The 19150-nt window shown below is 33.6% G+C and overlaps 1 protein-coding gene and 1 long non-coding RNA gene across 12 annotated transcripts in view; one reads left to right on the plus strand and one right to left on the minus strand.

The window, feature by feature from the left end:
- Wdpcp (WD repeat containing planar cell polarity effector) overlaps nucleotides 1-19150 on the plus strand; it is a 406541-nt gene that overhangs the window by 352668 nt on the left and 34723 nt on the right. For 10 of the 11 annotated variants that reach the window (XM_087216012.1, XM_087216011.1, XM_087216010.1 and 7 more), the window contains one exon: nucleotides 17221-17249. In XM_087216012.1, coding sequence (XP_087072138.1) covers nucleotides 17221-17249 — 29 coding nt within the window. Of the gene's footprint in view, nucleotides 1-225; nucleotides 255-17220; nucleotides 17250-19150 lie in introns of those variants that run through there. The other variant, XM_087216014.1, reaches the window with a different exon arrangement.
- Nucleotides 1-19150, minus strand: part of LOC147826928 (uncharacterized) — a 125050-nt gene that overhangs the window by 4025 nt on the left and 101875 nt on the right. Inside the window, exon 2 of the long non-coding RNA XR_015452963.1 lies at nucleotides 7431-7528. This is a non-coding gene — a long non-coding RNA (uncharacterized LOC147826928). The remainder of the gene's footprint in view (nucleotides 1-7430; nucleotides 7529-19150) is intronic.

A 19150-nucleotide genomic window follows, 5' to 3' on the forward strand; every position in this document is an offset into this window, starting at 1 on the left:
TTTTCAGAAAGTAATTTTAGCAGCATATATCAAAAGCCTAAAAATATGATAAATTTAAAATTCACTTTTTAAATATATACATAGAAACATCCATCATAGTATTATCATAAAAGTAAACAATCTAAATATCCCTTGAGGGAATTACTGAGTAAACTATAGATTATCCAAGTAATAGATACAACATAGCCACTTAAAATAATGATTATTATAAGTTTCTACTTCCAGGTCATATGGAATAAACACACTCCTCCCTGTCTCTCCCATGAATGCTTTGGAGCAGCTATTGGAGAACTTTAAAAGGCAAATAGCGTCAGATGGATTGAGGAAGAAAACAAGGATTTTGGAGCCAATCCCAGCACCCAGGAGGAGGCTCCCGGGCCCTCATAGCACGCCTCCCAGCACAGAGGAGATGAGCCACATGGGCGCCAGCAGAGAATCCCCCCTTCCCCTATTGAAATGAGAAGACATATAACAAGCCTCAAAACCAGACTTCCAGATCACCTACAGCAACTCCAAAGGGAAATGAGATGGAAAAATCTGATACTCAACCACCTGGACTCCCTGAACTGGCAACAAAAGAGGATCTGGGAAAAATGAAATCAGAAATAATTTCTCACATAACAGCAGAGATTGTGCCCATAGTGTAAGATATGATTAATAAATCTAGAGAGGACATAGATAAAAAAAAAATAGAGGAGCTTAGGAACATGATGGAATCCCAACATAGGAAACAAATGGAATCCATAAAACAGATACAAACAGATTTCCAGGAGATTATAAACTCTATTGAAAGCTTATGCAGCAGAATGAGCCGATGTGAGGGCAGAATTTCAGATATAGAAGGTAAGATTGCAATTAGTGACCAGGAAAAGAAAAATTTCTTTAAAATTATAAGGAACCAAGAGAAATCAATCTTCCTAGAGAATGCAAAGAAGAATAACATAAGACTGATCAGAGTCAATGAAGAAACAGGAGAAAGTGCAGATGACATAAAAAATCTTTTCACCAAAGTGATGGCAGAAAACTTCCCAAGCAGGGGAAAAGAATGTGACATATAGGTAAGTGAGACACATAGGACTCCAACTAGCACTGATCAAAAAAAATCTACACATAGGCATATCATAGTTAGGATTCAAGAAACCCAACAGAAGACCAAAATTCTACAAGCAGTGAGAGAAAAGAAACAAATCACATACAAAGGAAAGCCCATCAGAATCACAGCAGACTTCTCAATGCAAACCTTCAAGGCAAGAAGAGCTTGGAGTGATGTATTTCAGGCCCTAAAGGAAAACAGCCTCCAACCCAGACTGATGTACCCTGCAAAACTATCTTTCAAAATGGATGGAGAAATAAGATACTTTCGTGACGAAGAGCACCTTAGGAACTTCATGAATACCAAACCAGCACTACAAAAAGTTTTAGAAAATATACTAGAAAAAGACAACAAGGATCACAACCCCAGGAAGGCTAGCAGAATGAATCCATTGGGTGCAACAAGAAATTAAAAGCAAAGGGGATGATCCAACAAAAAGAAAAAGTCATGACGATGATAAGTCAATATGTATCAGTTATAACCATCAATGTTAATGGTCTCAATTCACCAATCAAAAGAAATAGACTGGCAGAATGGGTCAAGAAGCAAGATCCAACAATATGCTGCATACAAGAAACACAATTCAAAAAGAAACTCATAGAAAGTTAAAAGGTGAAAAACAATACTCCATGTGACAGGAACTCAAAAACAAGCAGAAGTAGCTATCCTCTTTGCAGATCAAGTGGATTTTAAACCAATAACTGAAACACTTCTGGTCCCAAGAATTTCAGATAAAGGATAGTCAACTTGTACATACAAATCTATTGTGAACATGTGTTTTCATTTCTCCTAAGTAAAACCTTAAGAACAGAACTGTTGGTTCTTAACAGTAATGCAAGTAATTTCTGTATTGTTTTCCAAAATGGTTTTATCATTTTACATTCACATTAGCAGTATTTGAAAGTTCTAACTGGTTCACACCTAAGCTGACATCTGTTCTTTTAAAACTTTTAACTTCATCTCCCTAATGTGTGTATAATATGATCTTGTTATTGTACTAATTAGTATCTTTCTGATTCTAGTGTTGCACACCTTTCCTTATGCTGTACTGGCTATTTCTCATCTTCTTGTATCTACTTTTTAATTGGGTTGTCTATTAATGAGCTGTAAGAGTTCTTCATATATTCTGGCCATAGATTATATGTACTATAAATATGGTCTGTTTAAGGACTACTTTTCATTTTCTTAATGATGTCATTTAAAGTTCTAAATTTTGATGGAATCTCATTTACAATTTTTTTCTTTTATACATCATGTTTTTTGTATCCTAGGAAATTCTTGCCTATCTTAAATTCATGAACATTTTCCCTTACAATGTCTTCTTAAAGTTTTATAATTTTAGTCTTTCATATTTAGGTTCATAGATCCTTTCAAGTTATCTTTATGTGTGGAAATAAAGGGTTGAGATTAATTTTTTACATGCAGATAACAGGTGTTCTAGTGCCATTTGTTGAAAACACTATCTTTTCCTCTGCTCTTGAGTTGAGTTTATGTTCTGTAATGTTAATGTTAAATAATCTTTCAAAACACAGTGGACCATATATGTGTGGCTCTATTTCCAAATTTTCTGTTTTATTCCAATGATCTATATGTCTTTCCTTATGCCAACACTGCCTTGATTACTGTAGCTTTAGAGGAAGTCTTAAAATTAGGTAATAAGGGCCGGGGATTTAGCTCAGTGGTTCTGCCGCCTGCCTCTAAAGCACAAGGTCCTGAGTTCAATCCCTGGTACCAAAAAAAAAAAAAAAAATTAGGTAATAAATGTCTTCCAACACTGTTTTTTTTTCTTTTTACTTTTCTAAGTCCTTTGTACTCCTACATAACTTTTAAATTTCAATATCCAATTCTTCCTTTATAGCAAGTATACATAGATCTGAATTTTTATATATACCTTGTGTTTTCTAATCCTGCTAAATTCAAGTACAAATTCTAGGGGCTCCTAGAGATTTCTTAGTATTTTCTCTGTAGATGATCATTTCATCTACATATAAAGATTTTACTTCTACCTTACCAATCCTATGCTAATTGTTTCTTTTTATTGCCAGACTATTTTGGTTTGGGCCTATGTTTCAAAGTTTAATGGACAGATGAAGAGTAGGCATATCTTGCCCTTGTTCCCCACCTTAGGGAGAAAGCATTGTATCTTTTCCATTCATATAAGGCATTTTTGCTGAAGTATGGAGTATATGGCTTATCTGTTGAGAAGGTTCTGTTCTACTCCTAGTCTCCTGATAGCTTTTACCATGAACAGCTGAAGAATTTAGTCCAATACTTTTTCTCCAACTACTGAAAGGATCATATGGCTTTTTCCTTTCCTCTGTTAAAATGATGACTTATGGGGGTGGATCTTCCAATGCTGAAACAACACTGCCATCCCTATAATAAAACCACTTTTACATACTGCCAGATCTGACTTCTAATAATTTGTTTTGTTAAACAAATTTCTATCTATGTTCATACTTTTTTCTTCTATTATCTTTATCCAGTTTTAGGATTAGCACAATGTTGAGTTCCTAAATTGAGGGGAGAAGTGTTGCTTCTTTTTTCTGCGTTAAATTTTTGATATAATTCATCAGTTAAAATGTATATGAGCCTGTTGTTGTCATATGGGTAGGTTTCCAAGCTAGGAATATACTTTCTTTAATAGGTGCTATTCAAATTTTATATTTCCTCCAGAGTCAGTTTCATTAATTTGTCTTCCAAGGTACTTCTTAGAAGTTGTCAAATTTATTTCAAAAAGGATTTTTGTAATATGCTTTCTGTATCCTTTTAAATTCTGTAAAATCTGTGGTAATGTCCTCTAAATTTTGGTATTGTAATTTTCAAAATGTGTAATTGATATTTTGTAATAGGAAGAAAAGTTCTAAAGGAGTAGAGGAAGTGGGAGGGGCAGGGGAAAGGAAAGAAAGGAAAAGAAAAAATAAGAGAAAAGGAAAAAAATGGAAACAAAGTCTTTTCAAATAGAGAAGGGTGGAGGGGGTGAAGGGAAGGCAGGGGAAGGGGAAAAAAATAAGAACCAAGATAGATTACATAAAGGTACAAATTTGCAATGATGAATGTAACTGTATTTTGTATCTAAAATGTATCAATAAACTTAATATGAAAAAGAAAACAAGGATTTAAAGTGAGTTCACCATGGCGTTCTCCTTCAGTTTGCTACCATTTGTGCCAGGAAGCAGGTGCTGCCGAGTAGCCAAAGCTATAGCTTCCTGGATCCAGAAAGTACCAAAGGAGATTGCAGACAGGAAAGAGCTTTAGAAAATAATCCCATGAATTTGTTTATAAACCCTAAGGCCTACCCCAAGCTATTCATGTGTGGATCTGATCCTGACTACTATAATATTTGAGATCTAAAATAACTGATAAACCATCACTCGGGTCACATATCAGCCCCTGGGTGGCACACACACTGACAGCAATACCAGGAGCATAAAAAAGCCCTAAAATTAGCTCTGAAAAGGCTTTAAAAACTGAACTAACAATGAAACCATGGTTAACAGACATGCATTGTAACTTAAAGCCTAAACCTAATGAGATAACTGCCTGCTAAAAATACCAACATTTGTCATAGGACTAAAACAAGAGCAAATTGCATAACATAATATCCAAAATGTCCAACATACCTAAAATTTCTTTGCACAAAGAAACATTAATATCTCAATTCATATGAGAAATGATGATCTACAAACACAGATGACAGATATTACAATTACCCAATAAATTTTTAAGCAACTTTCATGAAAATGCTCCAATAATCACAAACTTTCAAAAGCCAGAACGTATCAAAAAGAAATAGATGATATAAAGAACAAATGAAGAATTCCAAAGTAAAATAATTTTGGGCCAAGGATTTAGTGCAGTGACACCGTGCCTGCCTCACAAGCACAAGGTCCTGAGTTCAATTCCCAGTACTAGAGAAAAAAAAAGTAAAATAATTTCAACTCACTCAGTAAGAGCAAAAAGGTTAGAGAGAATAAAGTCAGTGAATTTGAAAACAAATCAATAGAAAATAACCAATGAACAACAATGATTTTTTAAAAAAAACTTTGGGAAAAAAATCCAAATCCTGAGAAACTCTTCAATCAGTATCAAAGGTTTCAAATTCATGACATCAGAATCCCAGAAGGATTTTTTTAAAGGTGAAATGGCAAAAATATATACACATATATAAAAACAATAGCTGAAAACATCTCAAACTTGATAAAGGAAAACAGAATTTATTGCCAGAAAACTTGCTCTTAAAAATTACTAAAGGAAGTTCTTTGAACATAAGGGAAGTGATACTAGAGTGAAACTTAGAACATCAGGAATGAGAGAAGAGAAGTAGAAATCTATAACATTGATTAAATTTTTCAGTATATGGAAATATAAGAAACTACAAAAAACTGCAAAAAAAGAGACATAAATAGAAAAGATTCTACATTCTATCATATGTGGAAAACATTAATTCTACTTAAGACTGTGAAATTTTAAGTATGTATAATAATAGATCAACTTTTGAAAAAATATACAAACAATAAAAAATACAGTAGATATACACAGAATATTTTTAAAAGTTCAGATAACCCAAAAGCAGGCAACAAAAAGAAAATAAAAGAAAATAAATGGAGAAAAAAAAATTTCAACCCAGATATATAAAACTTTACATTAAAATAGTCCAAACATCAATTAACTTAAAGAGACAGTTTGAAGACATTTTTTAAATTATGATCCAACTACATGCCATCTAGAAGGAACTCAATGCAAATGTAATGAAGTACCAGTTTCTCTGGTGTGAAAAACTGGAAGTGTAAATAAAGACTAAAAGTTATAATAGATAATGTGAAATAAGAATAAAAGGGGCAAAGGGGAGGGGGAGTGGGAGGGGTAGGGAAAAGGAAAGAAGGGAATGGAAATAATATGAGAAAATAAAAAAATGGAAACAAAGTCTTTGTAAATAGGGAGCGATGGAGGGGTTGAAGAGAGGGCAGGGGAATGGGGAAAAAATAAGAACCAAGATAGAATACATAAAGGTACAAATTTCCAATGATGAATGTCATTATATTGTATACCTAAAATGTACCAATAAAATCAATTTTTTAAAAAAGAAAGCTGATAGGCAAAAAAAAAAAAAAAAAGAAAGAAAGAAAGCTGATAGGCAAATGGTAGAGCACTTGCCTAGCATACACAAAGCCCTGGGTTCACTTCCTAGTAAAGGGAAAGTGAAAGTAGAAGGAAGGTGAGAAAAGGCTGAAATGACTATACTGATATTGGAGCTAAAGAATGACATCACTTACAGTTGGAAACTGCATCAACACCCTTCTCCCAACAATTGCTAGATCTAGTAGATAGAAAGTTTTTCCACCAATAAGTGTAAAATACATATCTCTTTGAAAACAAGTGAACATTCACCAAGAGAGATCATATCCTGGCTCATAAACAAAAGTAAAAGAATATACACACAATATGTTCTCTGGCCATAATACAACATAGGACCCAGAAATAGACCCATAAAAATATGTCCAATTGATATTTGACAAATGTACAATAGAAATTCAAAGAAAAAATATGGTTTTTGAACAAATAGTGTGGGAACAACTGTATACCTATGCATTAAAAAAATCTCAATCTAACCTCATGCCTTACTCCCTCAAAAATTAACTCAAAAGAGATCATACATATAAATGTAAAATGTCAAAGTATCAAACTTTTAAAAGAAAACATAGGCAGAAATATTTGTAATCTGAGAATAGTCAAATAAATAATTCTAAGACCAGACACTAAAAACACAATGCATTAAAAAAATTAAAAAAGAGAAGCTGGACTTCATCAGCTTTTGTTCTTCAAAAGATCTATCAGAAGGGCCAGGGATTTAGCTCAGTGGTGCTGCCACCTGCCTTGCAAGTGCAAGGTCCCTAGTTTCATCCCTTGTTGGGAGCAATGCTACATAATTCTAGGGATAAATCATTTGGTTAGCCTAGTTCTCTTGCCTACAGCCCAGCTACAGAATAACTCCAGTTTGGCCTCCGGTCACAACTGAGATTTCAGTGATCCAGTGATGCTGTGATTCTCCAGGACAAGAAACATCCTGGGAGAACAAACATCTGCTCAGTTCCTCATTGTTCTTGGACTGATTAACATCTTGTTTGCCGGAGATGTACTGAACTCTCTGCAAGCCTTCTGTTACACCTTGTTTATCCCAATGTGAACTATTGAACGCTCTGCAAGTCATTTGTTACATTTGTTTCTCCCGATGTACTGAATAAAAGGTGTGGTAAGCTGGGGGTTTTGTCTTTGCTGCCCAGAGCAGCACTGATCAGACCCAAAGCTCAGCTTCTTCTCGGTCTCATTTTTCTACCTTTCCTGTAATTCGCCGTGTGCTGCCGTGGCTCGCAGGAGACCAGGACTAACTGCAGAGGTTCTGGTAACGTCCGCTTCCCCTGTCCCCTACAATCCCTGGTACAAAAAAAAAAAAAAGATCTATTAGAAGCATGAAAAGACTGGTTACATGCTGGGCAAATATACTTGCAAATCACATAACAAATGAAGGATTTGTATCCAAATATATAGAAAACTCCCAAAGTGCACCAATGAAAAAACAAACATCACATTTAACATGGGCAAAAGATTTGAACAGACACTTCAATAAAGAGATATGCAAATGAAAAATAAGCACATAAAAATATTTATCATTAACCATTAGGAAAATCCAAAATTAAAATCAAAATGATATACCCATAAACACCTACTGGAAAGTCTGTAGTAAAAAATATATTGACAGTTCCAAGTGCTGATGAAGATGCAAAGTAACTGGAACTCTTACACATTACTACAAAATTCTACAGCCATTCTTGGAAACAGCTTAGCAGTTTCTTATCAAGTTAATCATGTTTTTACCATATGAACCAGTGACCTCATTGTGTATTTAACCTAGAAAAATGAAAACTTATGTTCATACAAAAACCTATGCATGAATGTTTATACAGTTACATTCATAATTTTAAAATCCTGAGGAAACAAATATCCTTCAATAACTGAAAAGCTAAATTGATACATATATACAAATGTAATACTGCCTAACAATAAAAAGTAATGACCTGTTGATACACTTAACAATTTAGATGAATATCAAGGGCATTATACTGAGTGACAAAAGCTAATCGTAAAAGTTTATACTGTATAATTCCAATTATGTGACATTCTTGAAGTGAAAGCTATAGTTGTTGAGAAAAAGATCAGTAGTTGCCAGGGTAGGAGAAGGTATAAACTATAAAGTATGAGGGAGTTTTTTTGGTGTAATAAAACTTCTATATTCTGATTGTGATAGTAATAACATGAATCAAAAACTATTAAAATTTGCAGGATTACATGCCACTAAAATCTCATTTTTTGCCATATAAACAATAAACATTTATTTTTTTTCCTTAAATTCTTTTATTGGTACATTTTAGGTATACAATACATTTACATTTATCATTGGGTGCTCATATCTGTACGTGATGTATCTTGGTTCTTATTTTTTCCCCATTTCCCTGCCCTCCCTTCACCCCCTCCACCCTTCCCTATTTACAAAGACTGTTTCTATTTTTTCCTTTTCTCATATTTTTTCTTTTCCTTTCTTTCCTTTCCCCTACCCCTCCCACTTCCCCTACCCCTTTAGACCTTTTCTTCCTATTTCACAACAATAAACATTTAAAAGTAAAAAATATGATTGTATAAGTGAAAGATGACATAAAATTTTATAAAACAAATATTGCAGTTTTATTTTTTAAATCCATAGTGATTCAGAGAACTCTGTATATTTAGATTACTTTAGTATTCTCTTTCTATTTGGGGGGGGTCTACATTAATAGTCAATTATTTTTAAAATTAGACAAATGTTTAATATAATCTTTTACCATTCATTTTAATTTTACAGTACCCAGGACTTTGAACTTCACATTTGTTTCTTTCACCATTTCTCTTAAAAGCTATGTATATAAAATACGATATTGAGCTGGGGATGTAGCTCAGTGGCACCACAACTGCCTGGTAAGCACAAGGACCCAAGTTTGATCCCCAGTATCAAAAAAATAAAATAAAATAGGCCATATATATAATTTTTTTTTTTTTACTAAGGATCAAACTTGGGTCCTTGTGTTTGCAAGGCAGGCAGCAGAACCACTGAGCTAAGTCCCCAGCCCAGGCTATTTATATTTTAAAGTTGAATTTAAGTACTCTTCAAAATAGCCTGTAAAATATTTAATAGTGGGATCACTGAAAGTAGATTTCCATATTTTTAACATAAAAGATGACTGTTGAACAATGCCAGGGAAATTTCTTAATATGTTTTTTTAAATCTCAGAAATTTGAAAATATCTAATATTTGCTTACACTAAGCAAAGATTTACAGTGGCCATGTCCAACCCACAACCTTTGGGCCACGTATAACCCAGGACAGCTAGTGATGTGATCTACAAGATCATGAACTTTGAACTTTATGTGATTTTTAATGATTTTTTTAATGACTCAGTTACACAGTACTCTAATAAGGACTGTATAGGTGACAATAGAAGGCTGTCTAGATGAGGACGCAGTGCACTGGTAACTGCCTCCTGCACCTGCCACACACAGTCCGGTAGAAACTTGTGTGTATCAGATGTTATATGTACTTGTGTAACTTGGTAAGGGAAACAGTGATTACTGATAACAGAATTTCAATCTACCTACATGTGTGTAGGCATTTATTATTTTTTCTTATTATTAAAAATGGGTTTGTGTTATTTGGTAAAATAATGTAGTAAATTAAAATCAGTTAAAATAGTTTTTTAGCAGCCGTGTCATAGGAAAATATATCAAATAGTTTTTGTTTTGCGGTACTGGGGATAGAATTCAGGACCTTGCACTTGCAAGGCAGGCAAGGTGCCACTGAGCTAAATCCCTGACCCTCAAATAGTTTTTTGCCTGTGGTATTATTACACACAGAACATTGCTAATATTAGAAATATTATAAAAATGTATAAAAAGGAAGTTTTGTTTTTATATACATTAATTATATATTTTATATGCAGCCTAAGACAATTCTTCTTCATTCAATATGACCCTTTGGACACTCATACTTTAGCATATACAGTTATAGGCATAACATATATCTAACCTTAAATTTTTCTTTCTTAATCCTTTTTCCAATTAAAACTCCTGCACTACAGAGATGAGTAGCTGACTGAAAGAATGAACCTGAAAAAAGATATCTGTGCTGTATCTCTGATTAATACCTGTAATGCAGAAGATAATGGTATTCAAGGTACCCAAAGTATTCAAAGAATAATAGAAAAACAATGTTATGATTTATAAGAGCTTTTTGTAAATGAGTAAAAACAAGAAAGCTCTGAGCATTTCTAGCCTATGTAAGATTGCTCTTGGTTGATATTAAAATGCCTAGTTACAACTAAGGCTAAATTTTAATAACCATACATATATAGATAAAATTGGGGGTGCTGTTAAAATGTGACTCTGCTTCAGTAAATCTGGAATAAGGCACATGATTCTACATTTTTAACAAGCTCTCAAGTGATACATGTGCTGGTAGACTCAAGACAACACTTTGAATAGTCAGGCTCTGAAAATGACTAAGAAAAGTGGCATGATTTTTGCCCAATTTATTTTTTTCTTGCCCAATGTAATAGGAAAAAAAGAAATCTACATGGTACTACAACACAATACAGCCATGTCATATACTCCCCAAAAATAGTAATAAAAAGAAAAAAAATGCAGCAATCATTGCTAGCCAAGATGTCTAGCTGAGCATGAAGAATAAACTGCATAAGCAATTCTGGAGATAAAAAGCACAAGTTATATATCAGTTACTGTGTGAAAGGACAAAAGTATTTAATATTTAAGTGTTCTCATTATGTTCCCTTGTCGCTGTCCCCCTAAGATGAATGGTCTACTCATTCTCTTACCTTTCCTTCTAAGAAGGTGCAACTCTGCTGAACTGTTCTCTTAGTCCATTTTCTGTTGCTGTAACAGAATGCCAAAGACTGGCTAACTTAAAAAGGAAATTTGATTAGCTCACAGTTTTGAAAGATGAAGTCCAAAATCTGGCAGCTGTATCTGGGAAGAAACTCCTGCTTCAATGGGTTGCCTTACTTTATAACAGCCTACTCTTGGGGCAACTAATTCAGTTTCACTAAAACTGCATGAATCCTTCTTAATGACCTAATTACTTCTTAATAGTCCTACTATCTCTCAACATTGTTAAACTGGACACCAAATTACAATATGAGTTTTGGATGAGACAAATCATATTCAAATCATTGCTATTGTCTTTGTGACTTTGAAGTGCAAAGGAGGACACAAGAGGCAAGTGGATTAAAAGGTTTTATATAGACTTTTTCTTCTGGAGAGTTTAAGAGAACAAAATCTGTGCAAACAGTTTCACTATCTGAGAGAAGGAGGTAGGAGAGATTAATTTTTATGAATTATGTAGTGTCAAGCATAGAGGGTCTACTAATATTTTTTCTTAAACTGAGGCTTATCAACTGTATGTCAAAATAAAATTTTTAAAAGGAATGCACAGTAAATGCCTAAATTTTTATTAAACATGTATAATATTATCCTGTGGAACTGCCCTAAATGTTGATGGAGAAATAAGATGCTTACATGACAAAGAACTTCAGAAGAAATTCATGACCACCAAACCAGCACTCCAAAATGTTCTGAAGGACATTCTAGAAAGAGATAACAAGGACCACAACTCCATGAACCCCAACAGAATGAATAACTCCCACCAGGCAAGGCAAGAAATTAAACAGAAGGGAAAGAAAGGGAACCAACAACAAGAAAATAACATGATAAGGATAAGTCGATACATATCAGTTATAACCATCAATATAAATGGTCTCAATTCACCAATCAAAAGAAACAGACTGGCAGAATGGATCAAGAAGTAAAATCCAATAATATGCTGCATACAAGAAACACATTTACTTCAAAAAGAAATTTATAAACTGAAAGTCAAAGGATGGAAAACAATACTCTATATGACAGGAACCTGGAAAAAATCAGAGGCAGCTATTCTATTTGCAGATGAAGTGGATTTCAAGCAAAGACTGATTAAGAGAGACAAAGAAGGTCACTACATCCTTGTAAAGGGAACAATCCAAGAGGATGTGATACCAATCAGAAATTTATATACACCAAATACTAGTGCACCCAACTATATAAAACAAATATTAATGGACATGAAAAGTCAAATGAACACTAATACATTTGTAATGGGGGACCTCAATACCCTACTGTCACAAATAGATCAACTAGACAAAAAAATCAATAATGAAATATTAGAACTGAACCAAACTTTTGAACAAATGAACTTAATAAAAGTCTACAGAATGTTCCATGCCACAACATCAGAATACACATTCTTCTCAGCTGCCCATGGGACATTCTCCAAAACAGACGACATACTAGCTAATAGAACATGCTTAAGTAAATGCAAAGGAATAGAAATCATCTCATGCATATTATCCACGCAATGAAATTGGAAATCAATGGTAAAAGAAACCACCAAGGACTTCATAAACACATGAAAATTAACACCCTCCTGAACAACCAATGGGTCACAGATGAAATTAAAGGAGAAATTAGACAGTTTCTACAATTAAATAATAATGCCAGTACAACATACCAGAACCTATGAGATGTAATGAAAGTAGTCCTATGAGGGAAATTTATAGTGGTGAATTTTCATATCAGAAAAACAGAGCAAGCTCAAATAAACAACCTAATGTTGAACCTCAATCTTCTAGAAAAAGAGCAAGGCAAACCCAAAGCTCATATGAAGGATGAAATTATAAAGATCAGAACAGAAATTAATACAATGGAGACTAAGAAAACAGTACAGAAAATCAATGAATTAAAGAGTTGGTTCTTTGAAAGATTATATAAAATTAACAAACCCTTAGGCAACCTTATCAAAAAAAGGAAAGACTCAAATCCATGCAATTAGGAATGAAAAGGGTGAAATCACAACAGATCCTGCAGAAATCCAGAAGATCATCAATACCTACTTTGAGAAACTGTATTTTAATAAGATGGAAAACACAGAAGATAGGTTCCCAGATACATATGAATTACCAAGCTGAGTCAAGAAGATATAACAATTCTATATAAACTAGTATCAATCAATGAAATTGAAGATGTAATTAAAAACCTACCAACAAAGAAAAGCCCAGGCCCTGACAGATTCCCTGCTGAATTCTCCAAAAAATTTAGAGAAGACCTAATGCTGCTACTTCTCAAACTCTTTAATGAAATTGAAAGGGAAGTAATACTCCCATATTCATTCCTGGAAGCAAGCATTACCCTGATACGAAAACCAGAAAAGGATCCAACCAAAAAAGAGAACTACAGACCAACCTCCCTAATGAACACAGACACAAAAATCCTTAATAAGATACTGGCAAAGAGAATGCAGCAAATCATCAAGATTATACGCCATGACCAAGTAGGATTCATCCCAGAGATGCAGGGATGGTTCAATATACCCAAGTCAATAAATGTAATACACCATATTAACTGAGTCAAGGACAAAAACCATATGATCCTCTCAGTGGATGCAGAAAAAGTGTTTGACAAGGTCCAAGACCCATTTATAATAAAAAAAAAAACCCACAGAAAATTGGAATAGATGGTCTTTATCTCAATCTGATAAAAGCTATAACAAATCAAGAGCCAACATCATACTAAATGGACAAAAACTGAAAGGTTTCACTCTAAAATCATGAACAATACAAGGATGTCCACTGTCACCAATCTTATTCAATATAGTTCTAGAAACACCAGCCAGAGAAATTAGACAAAAGAAAGAAAAGGAATAAGAATAGGAAAGGAAGAGGTTAAATTATCATTATTTGCTATGACATGATACTCTACATCAAAGACCCCAAAAACACTATGAAAAGAGTTCTAGATTTAATAACCAAATTCAGTAGCATAACTGGTTAAATCAATAGCATTCTTATATGCAAATAACAAACTCATTGAGAGAGAAATTAGGGAAACAATGCCTTTCACAAGGGCATTCAAAAAGTGAAATACCTAGGAATCAATCTAATGAAGGAAGTAAAAAACCGCTACATTGAAAACTACAGTACTCTGAAAAAACAGATAGACAGGCTACCAGAAAATGGAAAGATATCCCTTGCTCTTAGGTAGGAAGAATCAATATAGTGAAAATGGCCATACTTCCAAATCTGTTATACAGATATAATGCAATCCTGATCAAAATACCAGTAGCATATCTCACAAAATTAGAGAAAACAATCCTAAAATTCATTTGGAATGAAAAGAGACCTAGAATGGCAAAAGCAATTATGGGGGCATCACAATGTCTGACTTGAAATTATATTAACAAAGCTATTGTGAGAAAAACAGCATGGTACTTGCAAAGAAACAGACCTAAGGATCAATGGAATAGATTAGAAGATATAGAAACAACTCCAAACATACTCAGCCACCTCATCTTTGACAAAGGAGCCAAACACCTTCACTGGAAGAAAAAAAGTCTCTTTAATAAATGGTTTTAGAAAAACTGGCTTTCCACATGCTGCAGATTAAAACTAGACCCCATATCTTTCACTATGCACTAAACTAAAATCAAAATGGATCAAAGACCTAAATATTTAACAACAGAAACACTAAATCTTCTGGAAGATAGAATAGGTAAAACTCTTGAAGACATTGGTGTAGGCAAAGACTTTATGAGCAAAACCCTGATTGCATAAGAAATATCAAAGAATCAGTGACTGGGATCTCATCTTATTAAAAAGCTTTTGCACAGTAAAAGAAACTGAAGAAAGAGTGAAAAGACAATTCACAGAGTGGGAAAAAGTGTTTGCCAGCTGTTACTCAGACAAAGGACTATTATCTAGAATATATAAAGAACTTAAAAATACCAGAACCCCCATATTTAAAGACCCAATCCAAAAATAGGCATCTGCAATGATAGACACTTCTCAAATGAAGAAGTAGAAATGACAGATAAATATATGAAAAAATGTTCACCATCACTGGTCATTTGAGAGATGCAAATTAAAACAAGACTGAGATTCCATCTCACTCCAGAAAGAATGGCTATTATCAAGAAATCAACCAATAACAAATAATAGTGGAGTTGTGGAGAAAAGGAACACTTTTCCATTGTTGGTAAGAGTATAAACTGGTGCAACAGTATGGAAATCAGTGTGGAGAGTCCTCAAAAAACTAAAACTAGAGTTTCTATTTGAACTAGTTATTTGTCTTCTTGGTATCTTCCTGAAAGAATTAAAAGCATCATGCCATGGTGATATATGCACACCCGTGTTTACAGCGACACAGTCTGTAATAGCTAAATCTTAGAACCCAAATTCCTATTAACTGATGAATGGATAAAGAAGAGGTGGGGTTTTTTTTAATACAACGGAGAACTCCTCTGCCATAAAGAAGGATACACTTGAGACATTTCTAGGTAAATGGATCCACCTTGAGACCATACTCTTTAGTGAAATAAACTGGACACACATGTTTAAATACTGCATTGTTTCTCTGGTGTGAGAAACCAAATGTATAAATAAGGACCAAAATGTATAATAGATATTGGGAAATGGGAAGAAAATGTTCAAATGAGAAGGGGAACAAGGGAGGGAGGAGGGAAAAAGGAAGGGAGGGACAAGAAAAAAAAGAATAGGAAAAAATGGAAACAAAGCTTTTGTAAATAAGGAGGGGAATAGGAATTGAAGGGAGGGGAGGGGAATGGGAAAAAAGAAAGGGTGGGGATTTAGCTCAGGGGTGTAGCACCTGCCTGGCAAGCACAAGGTCTTGAGTTCAATTCCAGGTACCAAAAGAAAAGGGGGGGGGGAGAAGCAAGATATATCATGTACAGATACAAATTGCCTATGATATATGTTATCAATATGTGCATATAAAATATACTAATAAAATAAATATCTCTACCACTGTTAGGGGAAAATCTCAATAAGAATGCCAATAATAAAGCAAAGTTATTGATCATTTACATTGTGCCAGGCATTAGCTAACTAAGTGCTATAGATGCTGTGCTGAAGTTCATTGTCCTTCATTTAAAAAATAACTATCATTCTGTTTAATAAAATAGAAATAAATTTTTAAACAACGTGGAAAAGAATGGTTTTTACATTTTTTAAGGGCTGGGAAAAAATAAAATATTCTGTGACAGGTGAAATTTAGATGAAATTCAGTTTCAGTGTTTATAAAGTTTTATTAGCACACAGCCATGTTCATTCTTTTACATATTACTCATAGCTATTTTCATGCTACAGTAACAGATTAGTGCTTCAAACTGCAGTGATGCAGTTATAAATCTATAGCATTTCAAGTGCCATTCCACAATACTTACTTTTATTTTTATTAGCAGTGAATGGTCATCATATCTAAACAAGTAAAGAGAATTGGAGTTGGAACATCATGCTTTTATGGCACAATGAAACAAATTACTATGAAGGGGACTGAAATGGCAGAACATTGTGTTTGTTGTGCAATGACACTATGACTATTCTCAAAAGAATCCAATATATAATGATTTGTTGTTTCAAGGATTAAAATACGTAAAGTAATTCCTACCTATATCCATCAATAATCAGAAATTAGATTATGGCAATAGTGATAGTCCTTTTCTCTCTGTATATCAATTTAAGTGATGCCTCTTTTAAAACATTATTTTGATGTACTAAGCCAAGGTCAGCAGGTATGTATACTGCTTCTGTTAGAATGGATAACACTTCTATTTCCCATTGAGCAAAAAAATAGGCAACCTCCCAATGTAGTTCCACAGGTAATCCCTCTACTCAACCAAAACTGGAATTTAGATGAAACTCACTTGTCATGCTCTCACTTCAAGAACAGAAAAAACAATATAGGCATAGTCTACTTGTTTCCATGAAAATATTAACTATAACATATATATGAGAATAATTAGCACTTTCATATATTTTATAGTTTGGTTATTACTTTCTCTAAAGTTTTCAGCATTTTAAAGTTATGATTATTTTAAGTATTTCCCTTTTCAGTGAAGAAATGAAAACTTTTGTTAATTTTATTATAATTCTTTATTAGAATTTAAGATCATTAATGTTGTGACTTTTTTATTTTAGGAGAAATGAGAGAAGATTACAGAAGACAGGTAAAACACTTTCTCTTAGTATTTATTATTGGACACTTAAATTCCAGGAGTAAAAAAAAATACACTTATATGATCATTTTCAACTCAAGAAATGCTGCCTAGGCTGGGGATGTACCTCAGTGGCACTGTGCCTGCCTGCCAAGCACAAGGTTTTAAGTTCAATCCCTGGTACCGAAAAAAAAATGCTGCCTATTAGTCTCCATTAATTAACTGGACTAAATTAACTACATTTTCCTACAAATGTCTCAAATTTATCCTTCTGTATAGGTGAGTAGTATTCCATTGTGTATAGATACCACATAGATGAGGACAGTGCTCCCAATGACTAAAATAATTTCCATATTTCAGTATCTGTTATAATTATTAAAAGTCATTTTTAAAAATAAAATTGTGATGGGCCGGGGATTTAGCTCAGTGGTTCTGCTGCCTGCCTCACAAGTGCAAGGACCTGAGTTCAATCCCCGGCACCAAAAAAATACAATAAAATAATGATAATAAAATATATAAAATAAAATGATAGATCTGGAATTGAACTCAAAAGAGTCCAATAGGAGGAACCTAGAAGGAATATAGATGAAATAAGAGTTACCAGGAAGCCAGGGTGATGGTGTACACTTGTAATCCCAACACTTTGAGAGGCTGAAGCTAGAGGATCACTAAGTTTAAGCCCATTCTGGGCAATTTAGCAGCTAAGCAAGACCCAGTCTCAAATAAAGGCTGGGGATGTAGCTCAGTGCAGAGGCCCTAGTTTCATTCCCCAGTACCAAGAAAACAAAACAAAAACATCACCAGGAGTTGAAAATTGATGAAGCTGGAGAACAAGTAATACAGTAGTTCATGTGTGTCATTTTCTCACTGGCACATATTTGAAGTTCTCTCTTAAAAATTAAGAAAATTATGATAATATTAAATTATCCAGTACATTTTAATTATATATGTATAATTTTATATGTAATACATATAAAATATTACTTCTGACAAGTGGTCCTGAACCCCTGTCCATATTCTATCTCTGACATCATACCCCAGTTTATTCTGAGAGGAGGTATAAATGCCTTGTTATACCATTTTCAAAAAGATTTGGTAAAAGTTTCAGAGAAATCCTCACAATTTTATGCATAGCCCACATGGATAATCATATTAACTGATTCATTATGAGACTTGAGTTTGAATGATGGTTCCACAGTTTAGTAACTGTGCTAGTGCATTATAATTTTAGACAAATCACTTCATCTCTTTAAGCCTCAATTTCTTCATCTCTAAAACAGAGATAATTCCATAGGAATCATCCATAGGATTTTTATGAAACTATTTTGAACATGAATGTGGTTAATTATATGTAGCTATATTAATGATAGTAATTATCAGCATCATTACTTCAGTCTACTTCTTCAGGAACATATCTATATTAGAATTTTTTTAAATCTTGATTGGCTTAGAAGAAAATGCTCCAGGTTACAGTTAAATATACATGCATAGTAATTTGCATTTAATTTGCTAAAGCTTAAAGAAACTTTACCATAAATTTTATATATTTTAAATAGCTTTTTAAAAAGAATATTTGTTAAAGAAAAAACAGCATCCTGTCAAAACTTTTTAGACACATCCAGTTGCATAGACAAATGTGTATGAGATCTAATTTTTTTAAAAAAACAAAACTCCTTTTAAGCTGTGAGTGTAAGCTATATTGTCTCAGCAGTGTGAAAGCTGACCCATACAATGTGTATAGAAGAGATCACACAGCAAGATAGGAAGCCACAGAGAGATTCAGGGGCTAGGCTTGCTCCTTTGCAACAACACACTCTTGCAAGAACTAACTCACTTCAGTGTTAGTCCCTTTTCTTCCTTTTTTTTTTTTTTTGTATGGGGATTGAACTCAGAACCTTGCCCTTGTGAGGCAG

Source organism: Heterocephalus glaber, unplaced genomic scaffold, assembly GCF_053883595.1.
Source record: "Heterocephalus glaber isolate CG9 unplaced genomic scaffold, H.glaber_assembly_v1.0 deba00001457, whole genome shotgun sequence".
Classification (NCBI taxonomy): Eukaryota; Metazoa; Chordata; class Mammalia; order Rodentia; family Bathyergidae; genus Heterocephalus; species Heterocephalus glaber.